General features: G+C 37.7%; 1 protein-coding gene across 2 annotated transcripts in view; it reads left to right on the top strand.

Annotated features, from left to right (window-relative positions):
• MTPN (myotrophin) overlaps nucleotides 1–20518 on the top strand; it is a 62176-nt gene extending 41658 nt beyond the window's left edge. Inside the window, exon 4 of one of the 2 annotated variants that reach the window (XM_082398138.1) lies at nucleotides 17281–20518. In XM_082398138.1, the coding sequence (XP_082254264.1) occupies nucleotides 17281–17367 (87 nt within the window). In that variant the 3' untranslated portion in view covers nucleotides 17368–20518. The other variant, XM_082398139.1, reaches the window with a different exon arrangement.
• The last annotated feature ends 1164 nt before the right edge of the window (nucleotides 20519–21682 follow it).

Here is a 21682-nt window from a genome sequence, read left to right as displayed (position 1 = left end):
CCACTTGAAGATTGAGGTCTGAGCACATGCCATGGTATCCCCTTTTTGCCCTCTGATGACAGAAAAGATGTTTTTAAAATGAATGAATCAACATCTGTTTTAGACCATAAGGCGGCAGAGTTCGTTAGACAAGAAATTATAATGAAGCCTTGAGAGACAGAAAGCAGGTGGGATGAAGTTGAAGAAGAAAACGTTCCCAAACACGAGCAAGAGAGGACTGTTGCGAAAGGTAGGAGTTGATCCAAGGCAGCTTGAAGCCCAGAAGTGGTCAGTACACTTGAGCAACAGACGAGTGAAGAGTTGGATGTGCTTTCAGGAAGAAACAAATGAGACCCAGAGGTGCAGACTGAGATGCAAGAAGGAGGTAAGCAAGAAGTCAGTATGTGAATAAATCTAAACAAATATTGAAATACAAAACAAACAACGTTTAAAATAAGCTAAAACAGGCTTCCCTGGTGGCGCAGTAGTTAAGAATCCACCTGCCAATGCAAGGGATACGGGTTCAAGCCCTGGTCCGGAAGGATCCCACATGCCGCAGAGCAACTAATCCCGTGCGCCACAACTACTGAGCCTGCGCTCTAGAGCCCGCGAGCCACAACTACTGAAGCCCGCATGCCACAACTACTGAAGCCCATGCTCTGCAACAAGAGAAACCACCACAATGAGAAGCCCGCACACTGCAACAGAGTAGCACCCGCTCGCCGCAACTAGAGAAAAGCTCACGCGCAGCAATGAAGCCCCAATGCAGCCAATAAATAGATTAATTAGTTAATTAAGCTAAAACTATAGAACTGTTAAATAATAACAAGAAGCAAGGGAAATGAACAAAGCTGCTGGTATTCTCACCAAATCCAGAGTACATGAGAAACATCAGTAAAACTGGTGAAAGGAAACTGATGAAGCAGGTAGAAAATGCAGGCTCGAGAAGCATCCTGGGGAATTGAGTGGTCCCAGGGAGTAAGAAGCCCAAGTGAGAGTATGAAACAGAAGAAGTGGCAGCTGCACAGCAGTCATTAAAAAGGCCAAGCCTAACAGACTTCAGCCTGATGTTATGAAAGCAAAAACAGTCAGACTGTGTAAGCACCTGTCATTTTGAATCATAATTATCTCACAGTTGAATAAGGTTCCTCCTTCTTTGCCCTAAAAAAATCTTAACAGGAAATTTTTGGAATAAAAGAGATATTTAAAAGATATATAAAAATATTACTGAACTGATCTTCCTGATTAGAATCTCAAATGCCCGAATAATAGCAGCGTTGCATGAACACATTATTTAGAAGAGAGTTAATCTTGAAGTGGTACTCTTGAGCTATAATATTACAGCCAATGGATGTTCGTAAGTCCAAAATTCATTTATTTTTCACAGTAACATATAATTTGACATCATCTAGTTTCTGTGTAGTTAAAGAAACAATTCTCTAAGAGAATAGTTTACCTGTAGCATTAATACACTATCATGTTAGACATTTCCTTTAACAGTATAGTATATAGTATTTAATATATACTAAATTTCTATAATATTTATTAAAATTCTTTAAATCTATGTAATTCCTTTGATAATATAGGCTTTTAAGAAGTCAAGTATCCTTATTTTCTAAGGAAAACTGTTTCTAAATAATCCACTAAAGGATATTGTGGGGAAAGGGGAAATACTTAACATCTTTAAAAGATAATACAAGTTAACCTTTAAGTTTGCTATCGTTTAGAATTTAGACAGGTAAGCTTTCAGTCATTTACTCTAGTGCATTTTATACTCTGTCCCTTATATACTATATATTGCTATTAAAAATGACCAGTCAACCGCCTATTAAAACAAGAATTCTTTAAACAAATAAATAGAAAAATTACCCCAGCATGAGAATCACAAATCTCATGAACTGAAAATTTAATGAAAGTTTTTAAAACATTTTATAATTACTGTTTTATTCTTAGATTACAGAAACAAACTGACAATATACTTTTTATTATAAACCCATTTGTTATTATAAACCCATTTGTGGTTAGTGATATACTAAGCTATATCTGAGAGAGAAAAGTCCAAAAGAAACTTTGTTTTTTTGTTTTCCATCATTTCTCTGCTTCATACTGTGTCAAAGAATTTACCTCCTTAGGATATCTGCTGTAACCTTACGACGGAAATATGTAACCACTGATGCTTGTGCAACTCTGATGTTAGTGACGCACAGCTGTTTCAGACCACTCTGTACATTCATTGTGTGGGATAAATGAGTGAGAAACAAAGATTTACTCAACAACCTTCCTTTTATAAAAAGAAAGTCAAAATGATTAACGTCTTATGTACAATTGCTGTAGAGAATAAAAAGTACTAAAAATCAGTCTGTTAAGAAAATACAGAAAACCACCTTATCTGATAACATTGATGATTTTGCCCAATGTATTTTCTGTGCTGTATTTTAAAAAATCAAGCAGCCTGGGCTTCCCTGGTGGCGCAGTGGTTGAGAATCTGCCTGCCAATGCAGGGAACATGGGTTCGAGCCCTGGTCTGGGAAGATCCCACATGCCGCGGAGCAGCTAGGCCCGTGAGCCACAACTACTGAGCCTGCGCGTCTGGAGCCTGTGCTCCGCAACAAGAGAGGCCGTGACAGTGAAAGGCCCGCACACCGCAATGAAGAGTGACCCCCGCTTGCCGCAACTAGAGAAAACCCTCACACAGAAACGAAGACCCAACACAACCAAAATTAAATTAATTAATTAATTAATTTTTTAAAAAAGAGTTCTTTAAAAAACAATCAAGCGGCCAGTTAATAATAAAATTTGAATACCCCTCTCAAATACCAGCATTGTCAAATCCTCAAGAAGTATCTACGGTACAGATTTTGCTGCTTGAATTGAGAATCAAGTGTGTAAGATATAAGGGCTTAGAAGTCAACCCTTTTCAGCCTAAATAAGTAGGTGTGCTGGTAGGTAGAAACATTTTTTTACTCAAATTACTCACTATTCCACTCCCAGTAAAATCTAAACAGTTTTAGACATTCTCAAGCACGCATTTTATGATTACTTGGAATCCCTAGAGTTCTGTTCCATATAACATGGGCAGGTTTGGTTTCAAAAAAATTTTAGGACAGATGACCTGCAAAGAACTGAGCAATGCCTTTCTGAATTGCCTTAGTTTAAGAAACTGCGTTAGAAAAGGACTAGCAGAATTGATACAGCTAGAAAACTTACCCCCCTAAATAACTGAAGAAACCAGTTGTTACACTGTTTTGATATATCTCACAAATCTCATCCACAAGTATGCCCATTGTAAGCTCATTGTTTTTTTTATCTGTTTAGCTCTTTTAGACTGGAGTGCATCATTATTTTAGATAGTTTCTGTTGGTGACATAAACTGTGTGTTGTGGCATCACACACCCCCAAGTTTGGTTCTGAGTTCTCCTTCCTAATAGCTTTGTGGCTTTGAATAAATTCCTTATCATCTCAGTCTAAGCATCCTCTTCTGCAACATGGGGCCAGTACTTATCACATAGAGTTGATGAGCAGGTAAATTAGCTCATAGTTAAAATAGTACTTATACATAGGAAATGTCATTTAAGTGCTTTACATATATTAATTCACTTAATCATCACAGTAATCCTATGAAGTAGGTACGATTTTTATCCCCCATTTTACCATTGGGGAAACTGAGGCCCAGGGCATTAGGAAGCTTTCCCAGGATCACACAGCTCGATAGGAGGAGAGTTAGGATTCAAACCCCATCACTTTGGCTCTAGAGCTTGTTTCTGTAACCACTACATTACACTGCCTCTCAGTGTAGCCAAGTAGTTAGAAGAGATACTGTATGCAAGTCATTGGCGGCAATACTGAGCTCATCATAAATGCTCAGTAAATACTAAGACCAGTTAGGATTGACGCAGATAACTTTGATGTATTTCTCAGAAAAGGGAATACTTGCTGCAAGAATGAGGGTTCCCTGAAAAACAAGTTTTATGAAAATGACTGTTTCAAATATAAACAAACTTTTTCATCCAAAACTTACAATGTACCACATCACAGGTAATATATTGGCTCACTATCTGAATGTCTTCAGAGAGAAGTAATTTGAAGGCTCATTTATACTTTCTCCCATCCCTATATTTCCATGATGAATTTCTCTCTGAAACCTTGAAATGATATCTATTTTTGCTAGCTAGCTATGACTGCCGTGGAGATGTTAAAAAGTCATATTTTCACAAGGGGTAACATAAGAACAAATCTAAGACCATTATATATGCAACTGAAAATGAACTGTAGTCGCTGTCTCCAAATGAGGAATAAAATGAAGAGAAATGTAGAATACATGTCATTCCCTGTTGCATGGTTAGCACGTTGTTTAGAGAGGCAGAGGGGGTGCAGATGAGGAGCGTGGCACTGAAGTTAGAAAAGCAAGATTTAACACCTGGTCCTATGGTTTCATAGCCAATGAAGCACAGTTAACAGATAATTAAGGACTATGACAAGTGCTGTAAGAGAAGTAGGGTTCAACTAACAAAAACTCCTACTACAGAGATTTAAACAAGAAAGTGGCTCTTCTTTTTCATGGCTGAATAATATTCCATTGTATAATTAGTTCTTATTTTTAAGAAAGATTAAGAGAATTTTTGATCCAGGAGTTTCTGCCGAAATCATGTTGGGTTTACCATTTTATTTGTAGAAAGTAGCACAGAGAGGTTAAGGAACTTGCCTAAAGTTACACAGCTAATTTGTGGTAAAATTGGGTGGCCAGGTTCAGTATGTCCTTGAACCACACCACCTGCTTTTTCTTTTTTTGAAGTGTAGTTGATGTACAGTATTATATAAGTTACAGGTGTACAATATAGTGATTCACAAGTTTTTTAAATTGAAGTATAGTTGATTTACAATATTGTGTTAGTTTCAGGTGTACAGCAAAGTGATCTGGTTATACATATATATGTGTGTGTATATCTATATACTTTTTAAAATTCTTTTCCCTTACAAGATATTGAATATAGTTCCCTGTGCTATACATACATCCTTGTTATTTATCTATTTTATATATGGTAGGTGCATCTGTTAATCCCATACTCCCAATTTATCCCTCCTCACCCTTCCCCTTTGGTAACCATAAGTTTGTTTTCTATGTCTGTGAGTCTGTTTCTGTTTTGTAAATAAGTTCATTTGTACTATTTTTTAGATTCCACATAAAAGTGAAACCATAAATTTGTCTTTGACTTCACTTAGTATGATAATCTCCAGGTGACAACATGGATGGACCTTGAAGGCATTACACTAAATGAAATAAGTCAGAGAAAAATACCGTATGATCTCACTTATATATGGAATCTACAACAAAAACAAAACAAACTCAGATACAGAGAACAGATTAGATTGATGGTTGCCAGAGGCAGGCGGGTAGGTGGAGGGTGTGTGGGGTCAAAAGGTAGAGACTTAGAATTATCAGGTGAGTCAGTCCTGGGGATGCAACAACAGCACGGTAGCTATCCTTAGTACTGTATTATATATCTGAAAGCTGTGAAGACAGGAAGGCTTAAAAGCTCTCACATAAGGAAAACTTTGTAACTCTACAGTGATGGATGTTAACTAACCTTATTGTGGTAAATTTTGCAATATATACATATATCAAAATCATCATGTTGTACACCTAAAACTAATATAATGGTCTATGTCAATTATATCTCAACTTAGGAAAGAAACAAGTGGCTTTTAATGAAATGCCTGCAGGTACGCAGTCCCGGGCTGAGCAGCTGGCTCCGCTTGTCCTCAGCGCCCCGCACTCTCTTCTCCCGTCTTCCCCACTCCTTACGGTTGCAGGATGACTGTGGAACCTCCAGGCATTGTGTCTGTTCTGGGCAGGGAGAAGGGAAAGAGTTAAGGACACTCTCCTCCCTGAGGCTCTATTGGAAAAGGAAAGCTATCCACGAGAGGCGCCAATTTTGTGCCAGATGGCCACCTGTAGCTTTAAGGGAGTCTGGGGATTCAGTGCCTTTTCAGCCTCTATAGGAGAGGAAAGCACAGAAAAAAGGGGGTTGTGCTAGACTTTGGATGAGCCAAGCTGTAGTATTGGGTTGGCCAAAAAGTTCATTTGGTTAATGAATCCATTCAAAAAAGTTCTTGGTGAAAATGAAAAATGTGTGTTTTATTTTTACTTAAAACCGAACGAAGTTTTTGACCAACCCAATATACACCTTGAAGTATATGATCAGCAACGTGCCAGGGGGCATACAGGAAGAGGGGGAGCCAACTGTCCTGGAAATTCCAGAAGGGCTTCACGGAAACAACTGAATAAGAGTTAATCAAATGGTTAAAGGGAGAGCACAAAGAATTGCTTTGTTCCTTTACATTTTAAGAGTCCTTGTGGGACATTTAATATCAGATATATTTATTCAGGCATTCCTTTTGTACTTGATTCTAACCCACTTTCTTTCCAAAAGTGAGTTGAATATACCAAACCATGGTTGCTAAATTTTTATTTCTGAGATAGTGGTTATATTCTAAGGTTGTGAAACAGTATCTAGCAACATATACAGAAATGTCCACCAAGATGTCATGTGTGTATCTAAATGCTAATTTTTTAATTGATTTGATAAATTTTGCATTGAAACAAAGTTGCTTAGTGTTCTAACAATTGATTAGTATAATTATAATCATCATCTTTGCCACAAAAGCCTTTTGTCAAGATAATGTCAGATAACCTCAGTACAAGTTTAACAGTTTCATTCTTAAAATGTTACTAATCCAGTTTTCTGGCCTATTTGTCCAGATTAAGAACTGGTGGTAATTTAAAAAAAAACACACACACGCAAAACTGGTGGTATAAAGCAGAATTGGGCTATCTGAAGTAAGAAGTAGATAAAGATACACTCTTGTTTCATGCCAGTATAGCTTATCTTTCTAGCTACATTGTAAACTATTCTATTCAAGGGCAGAGATAGTATGATGAATTTTTTTAAACATTCCCCATATTCTGCAACTTACTATCAAATAATACTTGATTGTCTAAAACTGTAACCTTTGAAAATGAAGAAATTACTGGTGAGGCCTTAAAGCTTTTTTACTCCCTAGAATGACAAATGGCCTGTCTCTCTACTTGGGCCACTTAACTTGGCTGTAGCAACCTTTTCTTCCTCCAGGAAACTATCACAGCCTGAACCATGCTGTAACTATAAGCAGGTGAGCCTAGTCCTGACCTCGTCCTTTATTGTATGTGTACAGTCCCTGTCTATATCAATTAATTTTAAAAAACATTTAATTTTTGTAATATCATTTGATAGCCTGTTATTGACACTGTGCAAGGCCTTGTGATTTGAGAGACTGATAAACTTGGTTACTGCTATCACCATATTTAGTAAAATGTAAAACAAGTGCACAAAGTGTTGTAATTGCTGTGACAGGAGTTTATATGTAACAGCAGAGATCTAAAGGAAGAAGAGGTCACGTGTGGTCCTGGGAGTCAAGGGCATAGTGTGTTATAAACAAGGATGTCATTACAACTTTAGGTACCACAAATGTAACTTCAAAAAGCAGTTGACACTTGAGTTGAATCTTAGCAACTCAGTGTCCAAGAATCTAACACAGAACTGGAGTACCTTTCCAAGCAGAAGCAGCAATGTGAGAAGGTCACAGAGGCAAGAAAGAACCAGCTTTCAAAGAACCAGCTTTTAGTTTTATTGATCTTTGCTATTGTTGTCTTCGTTTCTATTTCATTTATTTCTGCTCTGATCTTTATGATTTCTTTCCTTGTACTGACTGGGTTTTCTTTGTTCTTCTTTCTCTAGTTGCTTTAGGTGTAGGGTTAGATTGTTTGAGATTTTTCTTGTTTCTTGAGGTGAGATTGTATTGCTATAAACTTCCTTCTTAGAACTGCTTTTGCTGCGTCCCAGAGGTTTTGGGTTGTTGTGTTTTTGTTGTCATTTGTTTCTATGTATTTTTTTATTTCTTCTTTGATTTCTTCAGTGATCTCTTGGTTATTTAGTAGTGCACCATTTAGCCTCCATGTATTTGTGTTTTTTACAGTTTTTTTTTCCTGTAATTGCTTTCCAGTCTCATAGCATTGTGGTCAGAAAGGATGCTTGATACGATTGCAATTTTCTTAAATTTTCCGAGGCTTGATTTGTGCCCCAAGATGTGATCTATCCTAGAGAATGTTCCATGTGCACTTGAAAAGAAAGTGTAATCTGCTGTTTTCAAATGGAATGTCCTATAAATATCAATTAAATCTATCTGGTCTATTGTGTCACTTAAAGCTTCTGTTTCCTTAATAATTTTCTGTTTGGATGATCTGTCCATTGGTGTAAGTGAGGTGTTAAAGTCCCCCACTATTATTGTGTTGCTGTCGATTTCCTCTTTTATAGCTGTTAGCATTTGCCTTATGTATTGAGGTGCTCCTATGTTGGGTACATATATATTTATAATTGTTACATCTTCTTCTTGGATTGATCCCTTGATCATTATGTAGTGTCCTTCCTTGTCTCTTGTAACATTATTTTAAAGTCTATTTTATCTGATATGAGTATTGGCTACTCCAGCTTTCTTTCGATTTCCATTTGCATGGAATATCTTTTTCCATCCCCTCACTTTCAGTCTGTATGTGTCCCTAGGTCTGAAGTGGGTCTCTTGTAGACAGCATATATATGGGTCTTGATTTTGTATCCGTTCAACTAGCCTGTCTTTTGGTTGGAGCATTTAATCCATTCACATTTAAGATAATTATTGATATGTATGTTGCTATTACCATTTTCTTAATTGTTTTGGGTTTGTTTTTGTAGGTCCTTTTCTTCTCTTGTGTTTCCCACTTAGAGAAGTTCCTTTAGCATTTGTTGTAGAGCTGGTTTGGTGGTGCTGAATTCTCTTAGCTTTTGCTTGTCTGTAAAGCTTTTGATTTCTCCACCGAATCTGAATGAGATCCTTGCTGGGTAGAGTAATCTTTGTTGTAGGTTCTTCCCTTTCATCACTTTAAATATATCGTGCCATTCATTCCCTTCTGGCTTGTAGAGTTTCTGCTGAGAAATCAGCTGTTAACCTTATGGGTGTTCCCTTGTATGTTATTTGTCATTTTCCCCTTGTTGCTTTTAATAATTTTTCTTTGTCTTTAATTTTCGTCAGTTTGATTACTCTGTGTCTCAGTGTGTTTCTCCTTCGGTTTATCCTGACTGGGACTCTGTGCTTTCTAGACTTGGGTGGCTATTTCCTTTCCCATGTTAGGGAAGTTTTCAACTATAATCTCTTCAGATATTTTCTCTGGTCCTTTCTCTCTTCTCCTTCTGGGACCCCTATAATGCGAATGTTGGTGCATTTAATGTTGTCCCAGAGGTCTCTTAGGCTGTCTTCATTTCTTTTCACTATTTTTTCTTTATTCTGCTCCATGGCAGTGAATTCCGCCATTCTGTCTTCCAGGTCACTTACCCGTTCTTCTGCCTCAGTTATTCTGCTATTGATTCCTTCTGTGTATTTTTCATTTCAGTTATTGTATTGTTCATCTCTGTTTGTTTGTTCTTTAGTTCTTCTAGGTGTTTGTTCTTTAATTCTTCTAAGTCTTTGTTAAACATTTCTTGCATCTTCTCAATCTTTGCCTCCATTCTTTTTCCGAGGTCCTGGATCATATTCACTACCATTATTCTGAATTCTTTTTCTGGAAGGTTGCCTATCATCTATCTCCACTTCTTTTAGTTGTTTTTTCTGGGGTTTTATCTTGTTCCTTCATCTGGTACATAGTCCTCTGCCTTTTCATTTTGTCTGTCTGTCTTTCTTTTAATGTGGTTTTCGTTTTACAGGCTGCAGAATTGTAGTTCTTCTTGCTTCTACTCTCTGCCCTCTGGTGGATGAGGCTAGCTTGCATTAGAATTTTCATATGAAAATCTTGAACTAAGAAAGTAGTGGTAGCAAGGACAGGTGGAAAATGTTAGGAACATTATGGTCTAAAGATTTGGTGACTGATAACATGTGAAGTAAACAAGAACTGCATAGTGTCTCCACAGTTCCTGGAAGGTGGTTCTTACCATGATTGATAGTGAATACTCCAGGAAAAGAAACAAGTTTGTAGGAAAAGATCATGGATTCACTTTAGGAATCGTAGAGTTTGTGGTATTTCTGGGACTTAAAGTAGATAAGTCTCAGTGGCATGTATATATGTTTATATATATATGGGTTTAAAGATCAGGGTAGATGTTAAAAATGAGTATAAAGGTTGGAACTTAAATCATAACATGGATGAGATCAGGCAAAAAGCATATTGAGCCAGTGGTGAAGAGTGCCAAAGCCCAGAACCATGGAGAATCCAGCATTTAAACAGAGAGAAAGTAAAGGGGAGGAGGGTGGAGTGGAAGTAGTGGGTGCAGGAAGGAGAGGTAGGCTAGACAGACAGAATTTGGAGATAATATTCTAAAGCATGTTCAGGAGATTAGGCTATAAATTGCCTTCTGTGTCCATTTTTTACTCTTTCTTTTAGAAGGGGAACCCCAGGTTTTAACTGGGTGCATACATCGCAGCCTAGCTAGTCCTTGTATCTCAGTTTGCCTTGCAGTGGATGTGACTTTGTGTCTAAGTTTGGGCTGATGGGATGTGCACAAATGATGTGTGCCACTTCTAGATCATCACCTAAAATGTGAAGCCACTTGCTGGGGACTTTCACCCCCACATCCAGCAGGCTGGAAGCACATGTGGAGGTGAGCACACTTAGCAGTAGACTGTTTTATGAGGGAGAAATAAATTAACTTAGTTTAATACATTGTGTTTTAGCCTCTCTTTGTTATAGCAGTTTAGCCAAACCGTAACAAATAGGGTCAAAAGTTGTTATTTGTAAATGAATGAACAGGACTGGGGAAAACTTGGGTGTGGATCTCCCGATTCTATCACTTGGGAGAGTTGCACAGGGTTTTGATATTGGAACAATAGAAATAAAACTGATCATAGTTGTCTGCTAGGTGCCACAGTGAGCAGTGTTTACCCAGAAGTAATTTAAGCATTGTTTATATATTTTAACTGTAAAAATCTATCAATATCCAGGACCAGATCGCTTTACTGGTGAGTTCTACCCAACATTTAATGAAGAATTAATACCAATCCTTCTCAAAGTCTTCCCGAAAACATCAGTACAGATGGGACCACTTCCAAACTCATTTTACAAGGCCAGCATTACCCCTATACCAAAACCAGACAAGGATGCCACAAGAAAATTGCAGACCAGTATCCCTGATGAACATAGATGCAAAAGTCCTCAACAAAATGTTAGCAAACCAAATTCAGCACTACATTAAAAGGATCATACTCCATGATCAACTGGGATTTATTCTGGGGACACAAGGATGATTCAGCATCTGCAGATCAGTGTGAACACCACAATAACAAAATGAAGGATAAAAATCATATGATCATCTCAGTAGATGCAGAAAAAGCATTTGACATAATTTAATGTTCATTCATAATAAAAACACTCAACAAAGTGGGTGTAGAGGGAACATGCCTCAGCATAATGAAGGCCATATTATGGCCACAAGCTATACATCATAATCAGCGGTGAAAAACTGAAAGTTTTTCCTCTAACATAATGAACAAGATGAGGTTGCCCACTCTCACCACTTATTTAACATAGTACTGGAAATCCCTAGCCAGAGCAGTTAGGCAAGAAAAGAAATAAAAGACATCCAAGCTGGAAGGGAAGAAGTAAAATGTTCTCTGTTTGTTTGCAGATGACAGGATACTCCACATAGAAAACCCTCAAGACTCCACTAAAAAACTGTTAGAACTGTTCAACTAATTCAGTAAACTTGCAGGATACAAAATCCATATACAAAAATCAGTTGTGTTCCTATACACTAATAACAAATTAGAAGAGAATTTTTTAAAATTCTACTTAAAATTGCATCAAAAAGAATAAAATACCTAGAAAGAAATTTAACCAAGGAGGCAAAAGACTCTTATGCTGACAACCGTACGACACTGATGAAATACATTAAAGACACTAATAAATGGAAAGATATTCTGTGCTCATGGATTGGCAGAATTAATATTGTTAAAATGTCCATACTGCCCAAAGCAAGCTTTAATGCAGTTTCCATCAAAATTCCAGTGGCATTTTTCACAGAACTAGATTAAACAATGCTAAAATTTTTATGGAACCACAGCAGATCCTGAATAGCCAAAGGGATCCTGAGAAAAGAGAACAAAGCTAGCAGCATCACATTTCCTGATTCCAAACGATATTACAAATATGTAGGAATCAAAACAGTATTGACATGAAAACAGGTACATAGATCAATGGAACAGAGTAGAGAACCCAGAAATAAACCCATACATACACACACACACACACACACACACACACACACACACACACACACTCAATTAATTTACCACAAAGCAGCCAAGAATATACAGTAGGGAAATGGTGTTGAGAAAAGTGGACAGGCACATGCAAAAGAATGAAACTGGACCACTACCTTACACCATACACAAAAATCGACTCAAAATGAATTAAAGACTTTAAAATAAGACCTGAAACCATGGAACTCCTAGAAAAAAACATAGTAAGCTCTTTGACATTCGTCTTGGTGATGAGTTTTTGAATTTGACACTAAAGGCAAAGGAAACCATCAACAAAATGAAAAGCCCACCTATAGAATGGGAGAAAAATATTTGCAAATCATGTATCTGATAAGGGGATAATACCCAAAATATATAATGAATTCATATAACTCAATAGAAAAAAAAAATCTGATTTTAAAATGGGCAGAGGATCTGAATAGACATTTATTTATACAAAGAAGATATACAGATGGCCAACAGATACATAAAAAGGTTCCTCAACATCACTAATCATCAGGCAAATACAAATCAAAATCACAATGAATTGTCACCTCTTACCTATTAGAATGGCTGCTATCAAAGATACAAGAAATAATAAGTGTTGGCAAGGATGTGGAATAAAAGGAACCCTTGTGCACTATTGAAGGGGATGTAAATTGGTGCAGTCTCTGTGGAAGACAGTATGGAGGTTCCTCAAGAACTTAAAAATAGGACTGCCATGTGATCCAGCAATTTTACTTCTGGGGGTTTATCTGAAGGAAACAAAAATCCTAACTCAGAAAGATATCTACACCTTGTGTTCATTGCAGCATTATTTACTGTAGCCAAGACAGGAAAATAACCTAAGTGTCTATCAACAGATGCATGGATAAAGAAAATGGAGTGGGTGTGTGGGTGTGTATATACACACACACACATACGCACACATAATGCAATGGATTATTACTCAGCTATTAAAAAAAGAAGAAAATCCTGCCATTTGCAACAACATGGATGACCTTGAGGGCATTATGCTAAGTGAGATAAATCAGACAGAGAAAGACAAATACTGTATTATCTCACTTATATGAAGAGTCTCAAAATTCACAGGTAACAGAAAACAGATGGGGGGGGGGCAAGGAATGGGTAAAGGTGGTCAAAAGGTAGAAACTTCCATTTATAAGATAAGTAAGTCCTGGGGATATAATGTACAGTATGGTGACTATAGGGGGAAAGAATCAACCAATAAACAAAACAGTTTTTACAGAACCGAATATAAAAGTTAATCTTGACAAAATAGAAAAGCTGGCAATTTAAGAGGTAGAGGGAGTAATGGGAAGGTAGAGAAAGTATCTTATAAAGTAGAGGAATAAAATACTGTCAAAATTGATGGAACAAGAAACACAGGTTTTAAATACAAAAAAATTTGCAAAGACACAGAAGCTGATATTTGAAGTGTGAGACATTGGGAGGATGTGGGGAAGGGGTGTGCTCCCTGCTAGAGCAGCCCCCACCCAGCAGGGAGTCAGAAGGTGACCTCTGACGTTAACAACTCAAATAGTGGCATGAGTATAGTACTTAGAGCCATGGAAAGAACCACCAGAACTAATAACGACTGAAAATGGTTTCCTCAGGAAAGGGGTGAGGCCAGATATACTTAAGTTCTCCAATAACTGCATCAAGTATCAAAAAATCATTTTCTTTTAATATCCTTTTCCACGTTGACAAAATTGGTTTATCTTTTTTAGAAGAACTGGTTTGAGTTCATTAAATTTATTCCTAACGTTTTATTCTTTTTGATGCTATTATCAATGGAATTCTTTTCTTGGCTTTATTTTTAAATTTTGAATATTAAGCCTTTTATTATTATGAAATGTCCCTCTTTGTCTCTAGTAATATTTCTTAAAGTTTATTTTGTCTGATACAGAGTCACTCTATTTCTCTTACGGTTGGTTACTCATTTATTTTTAAAAGAGATACGTACACATACATATTTAGGACAGAATATAGATAGAAACACTAAAATGTTAACATTAGTTGTATTTGGCTTATAGAATTATGAGTTTTACAGGGAGTTTTTTGGTGTGTATTCTGAGTTCTGTGATTAGTTTGTATTACAATTAGAAAAAAAAGATGATTTATATAAAAATTTTAATACTTTTATCAGATTTTGGGGGTTGCAAATAGCAGAAATTGACTCTAACAAGTAGAAAAGGAATTTTTGAAGATGTTGGACTAGTCATAGAATCAATAGGAAAGCTGAAGGACCAGGCTCAGAAGAGGCCAGAGCTATGGTAGCTCTAAGACTCTAGATAGCAGGAACTTCTCAACTGTCTCTTCTGGGTGATAACACAGAAATAAATGAGCTCTGACTTGTTGTTGTCTTTCTTTTGTTCTCTCTAATCAAGATTCAGAATCCAGAAGTGAGTGTCCTGCTTTGATACCTGGCAAGGAAAGTACATGGCACCTTAAGTTACAGTTCTAGGAGTCCACACAATGGGGACAAATGATTCCCCAGAATGAAATTAGGGTGCTGTTATCAAAAGAAGGGAAGTGAAGTCTGGCAGCTAAAAAGCAACAGATATTCACTACGGTATTTAACTTTTTGTTGATGCAGAATTACAGTTTACAATGCTAGTCATAAAAACAGTTATCAATATTGAATAAGAAATAATTTGTTTTGCTAAAAATAGAATTACCATATGATCCAGCAGTCCCACTCCTGGGCATATATCCAGACAAAACTATAATTCAAAAAGATACACGCCACCCCTATGCTCATAGTAGCACTGTTCACAATAGCCAAGACATGGAAACAACCTAAATGTCCATCAACAGATGAATGAATAAAGAAGTTGTGGTACCTATATACAATGGAATACTACTCGGCCATAAAAAAAGAACGAAATAATACCATTTGCAGCAACATGGATGGACCTAGAGATTTTCTGACTTACTTCACTTAGTATGATGGAGAAGGACAAATACCATATGATTTATATGTGGAATCTAAAATATGATACAAATGAACCTATCTATGAAACAGAATCAGGGACATAGAGAATAGACTGGTGGTTGCCCCGGGGCAGGAGGGTGGGGGGGAGCAGTGGGAGAGGGTAGGAGTGGGAATGTGGGATTAGCAGATGTAAACTATTATGTATAGAATGTGTAAACAACAAGGTCCTACTGTAGAGCACAGGGAACTATATTCAGTATCCTGTGATAAACCATAATGGAAAAGAATATGAAAAAGAATATATACTGTATATGTGTATAACTGAGTCACTTTTGCTGTACAGCAATAATTAACACAACATTGTAATTCAATAAAAAAATAAATTTTAAAATTTGTTTTGGATACAATGGTCCCAATTATTGTCACTTAACCTATGTTGGAGTGCTCACCACACTGAAGTTCTCACTCACAGATTTCTCTCTCACTTAACTGTAAGTTCCATGTGTTCCATAATGCAGTTAAATTCAATTAGAAAAAGAGAAAACAGACTTATATAGTCATATTGAGGAGGACTTTGTGATAAATTAACACTTGCTAGAATGTCTGTCATCTCCTTCCTGGTTTACCTAATCAACTTGTGCTTACTCAAGGCTCAGCTCAAGCATTGCCTCATCCAGAAGGACTTTCTTACACTCTCCTACCACATCCCATTCTGGTTTACAGACCACTCATCACTGTGCATAACGCTATTCTCATCCCACTGTGTCATACTGGTTGATTTGTCTGTCTCTCACACCAGCCAAACTGGTAGGCTCTATCTTGTTTTTCTTTGATTCTCCAGCCCCTTACACACAGTGTCTATGCATCAAACATTCAGTAAATATTTGTTGAATGAGTGAATGGATTTGCCAGCAGAAAGGGGGTAAGGCATTCCATATTCCAGCAAGTGTAAAGTCATGGCACCTGGTACATTGAGGAATGGTGACATTCCAGAGGATTAGAGCATTGAAAGATGAATGGGAAAAGAGACTGGTGAATTTGACTAGAGTTTGTCTCTACAGGACCATGTATGCCAAGTTTAGACAGTTCTGTAGGCCTCAGGAACAGAAGAATGAGTGAGACTTGGCAATGGGAGGAGAACAGGACACAAGAGGTTATTTGGTGAATAAATACAGGATGGGCTGGAGCTAGCAGAGAACCTTTCCATGGTGGAGTGTTGCTATCTGTGGAAGTTAGAGAGGTTCAGACTTGGTTTGGGAGCAAATTCACCCACCATGCACTAGGTACTTTTTTAGATACTGGGGACACAACAGTGGATAATATGAACAAGATTTCTACTCCCGTTGAGTTTTTACTCTAGTAAGGGAAGACAGATAAAAACAATAGACACAAACGTATGCATACACATTCTCAAAACTAAAGTGCCGTGTTGCAAGTAAAAGGTTCCATGACAGCACTCTGCATGAAGCATTGAGAGCAAGCTGGAGAGAATTTCCCTAGAGTATAGCAGGGACCCTCCTTTCCTAGCCCACATCCCAGCCATTTACTGCTAAGTTTTTGTAAGTATAATGACCAATATTGTACATGTTCTTTAGGAATTTGTCTAAAATAAAAGGTTTGTAAGTTCTAGATTTTACAAATATGTGTGTATTACTTATGCACTCCCCAAAAAGTGTTGCAAAGAAGAAAAAAAGATAATTTTGTCGCAGTAATACTTTCTTCTTTAGCAAAAGTGATTTCCTTCCCAACCCTCCGTTTTATACTACATAGGGATCTTCTTTTTTAAAGCTTAATTGAGTAAATATATGATGATAGTATAAATAAAAGTCAGTCATTGCCTATGTTATTGGCAAGTTGTGTTTCTAGTTTACATTTCTAGTGCCTGAAAAATAATCTGGTGTTTTTACAGCTTAATCTCTAACCTTGCCAGCTGTTTGGGGCTTTTCCTTCAATAGAATGGACTCCGGTAGTAAAGGAGTTTTGCCTTTGCCAAGCAACCTGGCTTTCATTCTCTTCTCTTGGTTATGGGCCTCGTTTAATGATAAAGGCTCTTTCCTCTTTTCCAGGGTGCTGATAAGACTGTGAAAGGTCCAGACGGACTGACTGCCTTTGAAGCCACTGACAACCAGGCAATCAAAGCCCTTCTTCAGTGATGGACGGATGGGCTAACAGCTCTGGAAGAATGACTCTCCTGTGGCCTCACACTGCTGCCTGTCTGTCTGTCACTCTCTATCTGCCAGCTTCTTCAGCTAAAATACTTCTAGAGGGGTGAGGGGAGAGAGAAATTCATAACAAATCAGACTACCAGAAAAAAAAACAATGTTTGGGAGGAGAGGAGAAAAACAAGATCAGGCTTTTACTAGGATTCCTGATCAGGTCAGCCTCTTTTCCATTTCCAGTAAAAAAAAAAAAAAAAAAAACACAGCTTATACCCATGGGAGAGCAAAGACAAAATACACCATTAACGTTTGACCTTTTCAGCTCCCTAGCTAATTTATTAATTAGATTGCATTGAGGGTCTGTCTGTACCAAGACCAACTATACATTTGGTAGCCCCATCTGTGCGAGCAGTAGCGGCTGCTGTGACGTAACTTAGGGTGCTGAGATAAGCAATTAGCTCTAGCCTTCTGCCTTAAGATTCACTCTCGTGGGGATCTCCCGGCATAGTTAAGAGCGCTGCCTGTGGTTGGTGACCAAATCTTCCCTCGGTGACTTCCAGCTTTATGTGAAAGCTCAGTTAAGGCGAGGAGGGGCACACTCCTAAACTGCTGGGCGGCTGAACTTTGGATTTCCTCTCCCCCTTCACATGGATTTCATGTATCTTTAGATAAAACTGACTAGTTTTATTTATAAAAAGTCTCAAATTTTGGAAGTCTAAAGGAGAAATCATTCCAGTATACATATTTTTTTTTCCTCTAGATTCAGACATTTATAGAACATTGAAAACACTTCCAAACTCCTGCTGGTAGTAAAAGGGGATTTAAAAATAGAATCATAGCCATAAGCCTGTTAGTATCATAAAGAGAGAACAGTTGTTGTCTTAGTACCTATGGATTTTCTTCATTTGCTATTTGAATGGATTGGCCTCAGTTACGTTTGGAGAATCAAGGAACATTCTTTGGAATGCCTCTCTCAGACCCGTCTTGGATGCTTATTACTTATTGCACCAAAGCTATCACTGGGGTGAGATTTACTGTTTGGACAAATTTAACCCCATCCCTTAAAAATATGCGTGTTACCAAGTTTCCCTGAGGTGTTGATAGGCTTCTGCTGAATGTATGCCAACCCACCTGCATAATATATATTTTTTTCTTTTCTATATTATGCATTGCATAAAATGTGAGAACTTCAAATTATATTCTGTGTTCTTAAAATACAGTGCCCTAAAATGGTGTTCTTAGGACCTGCAGAAAATATTTAGACACATTTTCTAATGTTTATTTCATGAGCAGTACAGCTAATTAAAACATATACCCTTAAATTTGCTGTCTTGCATATAAAATATTAAGATTCCTTTGACTTGCCATCCATATAAGCTTACTAAAAATATAAGGGTTTTTCCTTAGCCATGTCATGCAATAATTGAATGTACCTCAAATTTTTAAAAGGGGGGGAGGGTGGGTGAGGGACTTCTATTCAGATTGTGGATAACAAAGAATTAATGATGATTTTTTAAGGCAATGTAGCATTCTACAGCAGGGTTAAACTAGTACCAAGAACAGTCAGCCTGGCCAACAAGTCTTATTGACCACTTGCTGATTGGTTGGTTGGTGTGTGGGTTTGTGTGTGTGTATTTTTCCCCATGAACCCTTTTTTTATCCTGTGGCTTTTTCACTTAAAACTAGCCTAACCCTGTAATTTTCCTGCATCCAAGAAAACAATCACAAAATGCTGGTTTAAATACTTTGATACATTTGGCTAATTCTGCTGTCTTAATACAGCCTATTAGAGTTGGATTAAGAGTCAGTAATCAGTACTTCATAACATCACTGAACTGAAACACAGAGCTATCCTCATTGAAGATGGAGGGCACTCTATCAGACTGTAACTGTCAGCGTAGTGGCAAGATGTTTTGATACCTTTGTTTCCACTTCTTGGCATACTGCTGTTTAAAAGGCTTGGATTTTACTCTCGACGCAGTTTTACCTTTACTCTCAAAGTGTTTTTTGTAGTTGGCTGCTGCAGAGAGTGCATTGTCCTGTCATTCCTAAACCTGGTCTGCTTTCACAGTCACCCGGTCTAGAGAGCACGTGATTCTTTGTACAGTTTATCCTCATGTTCCTGGTAACGCAGTAGAGGCTACTTTGCCTTCCCTCTTCTTTCTCAGCCATTTTGTAAACCCCATAATTATGAAGCAGTTGCTTGAGAAAATAACAGATAAACATAGAATAGACTGACCAAGATGGTTTACAGTTTCTTTTTTTTAACTAGGTTATTTATAATGTACTTCTGAACCACTTGGCAGAGAAATTCACAACACTTAATGTTCATATTTTGACTAAAGGAAGCTAAAACCTTGTCTGCTTTTTGGTACTACATGCATTAGTAAAAGGTTAAGTAAGTTTTGTTCTCCACTGAAGTAATATTTAACATCTCAGAAAAAATCTTGCATGTTCTGTAGTTTTGTATTAAGTCAGTCATATCGTATGCACTGTATCAGGTGAAAACAGGTGGTTTACCTGTCTACATTAGTGTACTAACAGCTTCCCCCTTGTGGCTTCAGGCTGGTATCTGTAGAGTTACAGTTGAGCTACGGCACCAGAATCGATGCAGTAGTTCACAGCTCACCTTCTAAACCCAGTGGGGCATGAAGGAGAGGTAGGTGGGTGCAATGAGTGGAAGCTGCCAGCAAGTAGGCCCTTCATTCATTGATTTCTTTCCCCCAAATAATGGATTTCAAATCTATATGTACCTATTTGATTTTTTTTTTCCTAAATCTTCAACTGAGCTGCTGTTTTCTTCCATGCAATACTGTATGCTCGATTGTGTATAGAAGAAGCTGGTGAGAGTGCCCTCCTGCATAAGCAACTGCAGTGTTTTGCATGCAAAATTTTAAAAAATTTAAATTGTCCTGATTCTATTTTGTAAATGGAGAAACAATCATATCTTTCTAAGCAGTAATGGAGGAAGACTAGTGCTTTGTGCATTTTGATATATTTGAGTTCATTTTTTCCACAATGTAATGCATTTGACACAATTGAGTTTCTCATATTATCCTAGTTCATGTACATCAGAATGCTAAATAATACTGTGTTGAAGTTTTGTGTTGCAAGAACAAATGGAATAAACTTGAATTGTGCTACAGCCAACGTGTCAGCGTTTTCCTCACTCCGTTACTATCGCCTTCCTCCTCCAGTCTTCTCTACAACTGTATCGGTGCTTTGACTCAAACTTTTAATTAATCTGAATTTTCCTCCTCTATCCCACTTCTGGAAAAAAATAAGTGGAAAGAAAATAGGACATAGGAAAGATTTAATAGAAATAAACTATATTACTTATCTCATCTAGAGGTTTTGCTCTTCTCACAGTTTCCTGATACAAATTGTTTGCCTGTAATAAATGTTGAGTAGTTAGTTACTAGGAGCAAGCTGTAGCTAGGAAATGCTAGATTGTCAGGTTCTTAATAGGTGTTAAAGAAAACAGGGTCACAGTAAACCTCTTTAATCCTTTCATATGCTCATTTAAGCTATCGCAGAACTTTCACGTAGCACAGTATATCAGACTGTTAGATTTTTTTTTTTCCTCTTCCTTTTAAGACCAGTGATTCTCAAAATGTGGTCTCTAGACGAGCAACCATGACCAGGGAACTTGATAGAAATGCCCAGCCCAGGCGGGGCCCAGCAATCCGTGTTGTAATAAGCCCTCCAGGTGATTCTGATGCACACAAATTTGTAGGAGACAATTAAGAGAAAAAAATAGTCAAAAAGCTTCTAAATAGGATGTCATCAAGGGTGGCTTTCTAGAGAGTAAATGGAAGCCGTAACACATGAGACAGCGAAACTCTGGACACCCAAGAAAATCTTAAGATGAGCTTCAAAGCTACGTCCTGGGCAAAAGAAGTCGGGTTAAGATATAACAGTGGCTTCAAAAATGTAACAGTGGTAAGAATGACCCTTTGTTATTAGGGATTTTTCCCTGAAGGATGTCCCATCAACTGCCATGGACAGTACTTCCATAGTCCCCAGCTCTGGGATTACAGTCCCCATAGCTGAAATGCTGAGGCTTGAGCCTTGCCCAAGTCCTTTCTTTGAATTCCAAAGTGGAGTGAGGGGAGCATGCAAGGACATTGGGGAGATAATGTCATGAATGTCCTTATTTCATGCTGAGCACATTGTGGGTCACTGGCAGGGCTCTAATCACTTAGCTGTGCCCCTGTCAGCTTCTGCCCAGCTAGTCCTACAGCAGGAGAGCCCTTTGGGAGACCAGTTGCTGCTTTCACCTCTGCTCCCCTGGGCTGGCATTAGTGCC

Source organism: Balaenoptera borealis (assembly GCF_965194805.1).
Source record: "Balaenoptera borealis genome assembly, chromosome: 7".
In the NCBI taxonomy this organism is placed as follows: domain Eukaryota; kingdom Metazoa; phylum Chordata; class Mammalia; order Artiodactyla; family Balaenopteridae; genus Balaenoptera; species Balaenoptera borealis.
This window is presented reverse-complemented; position numbering and strand designations above follow the sequence as displayed.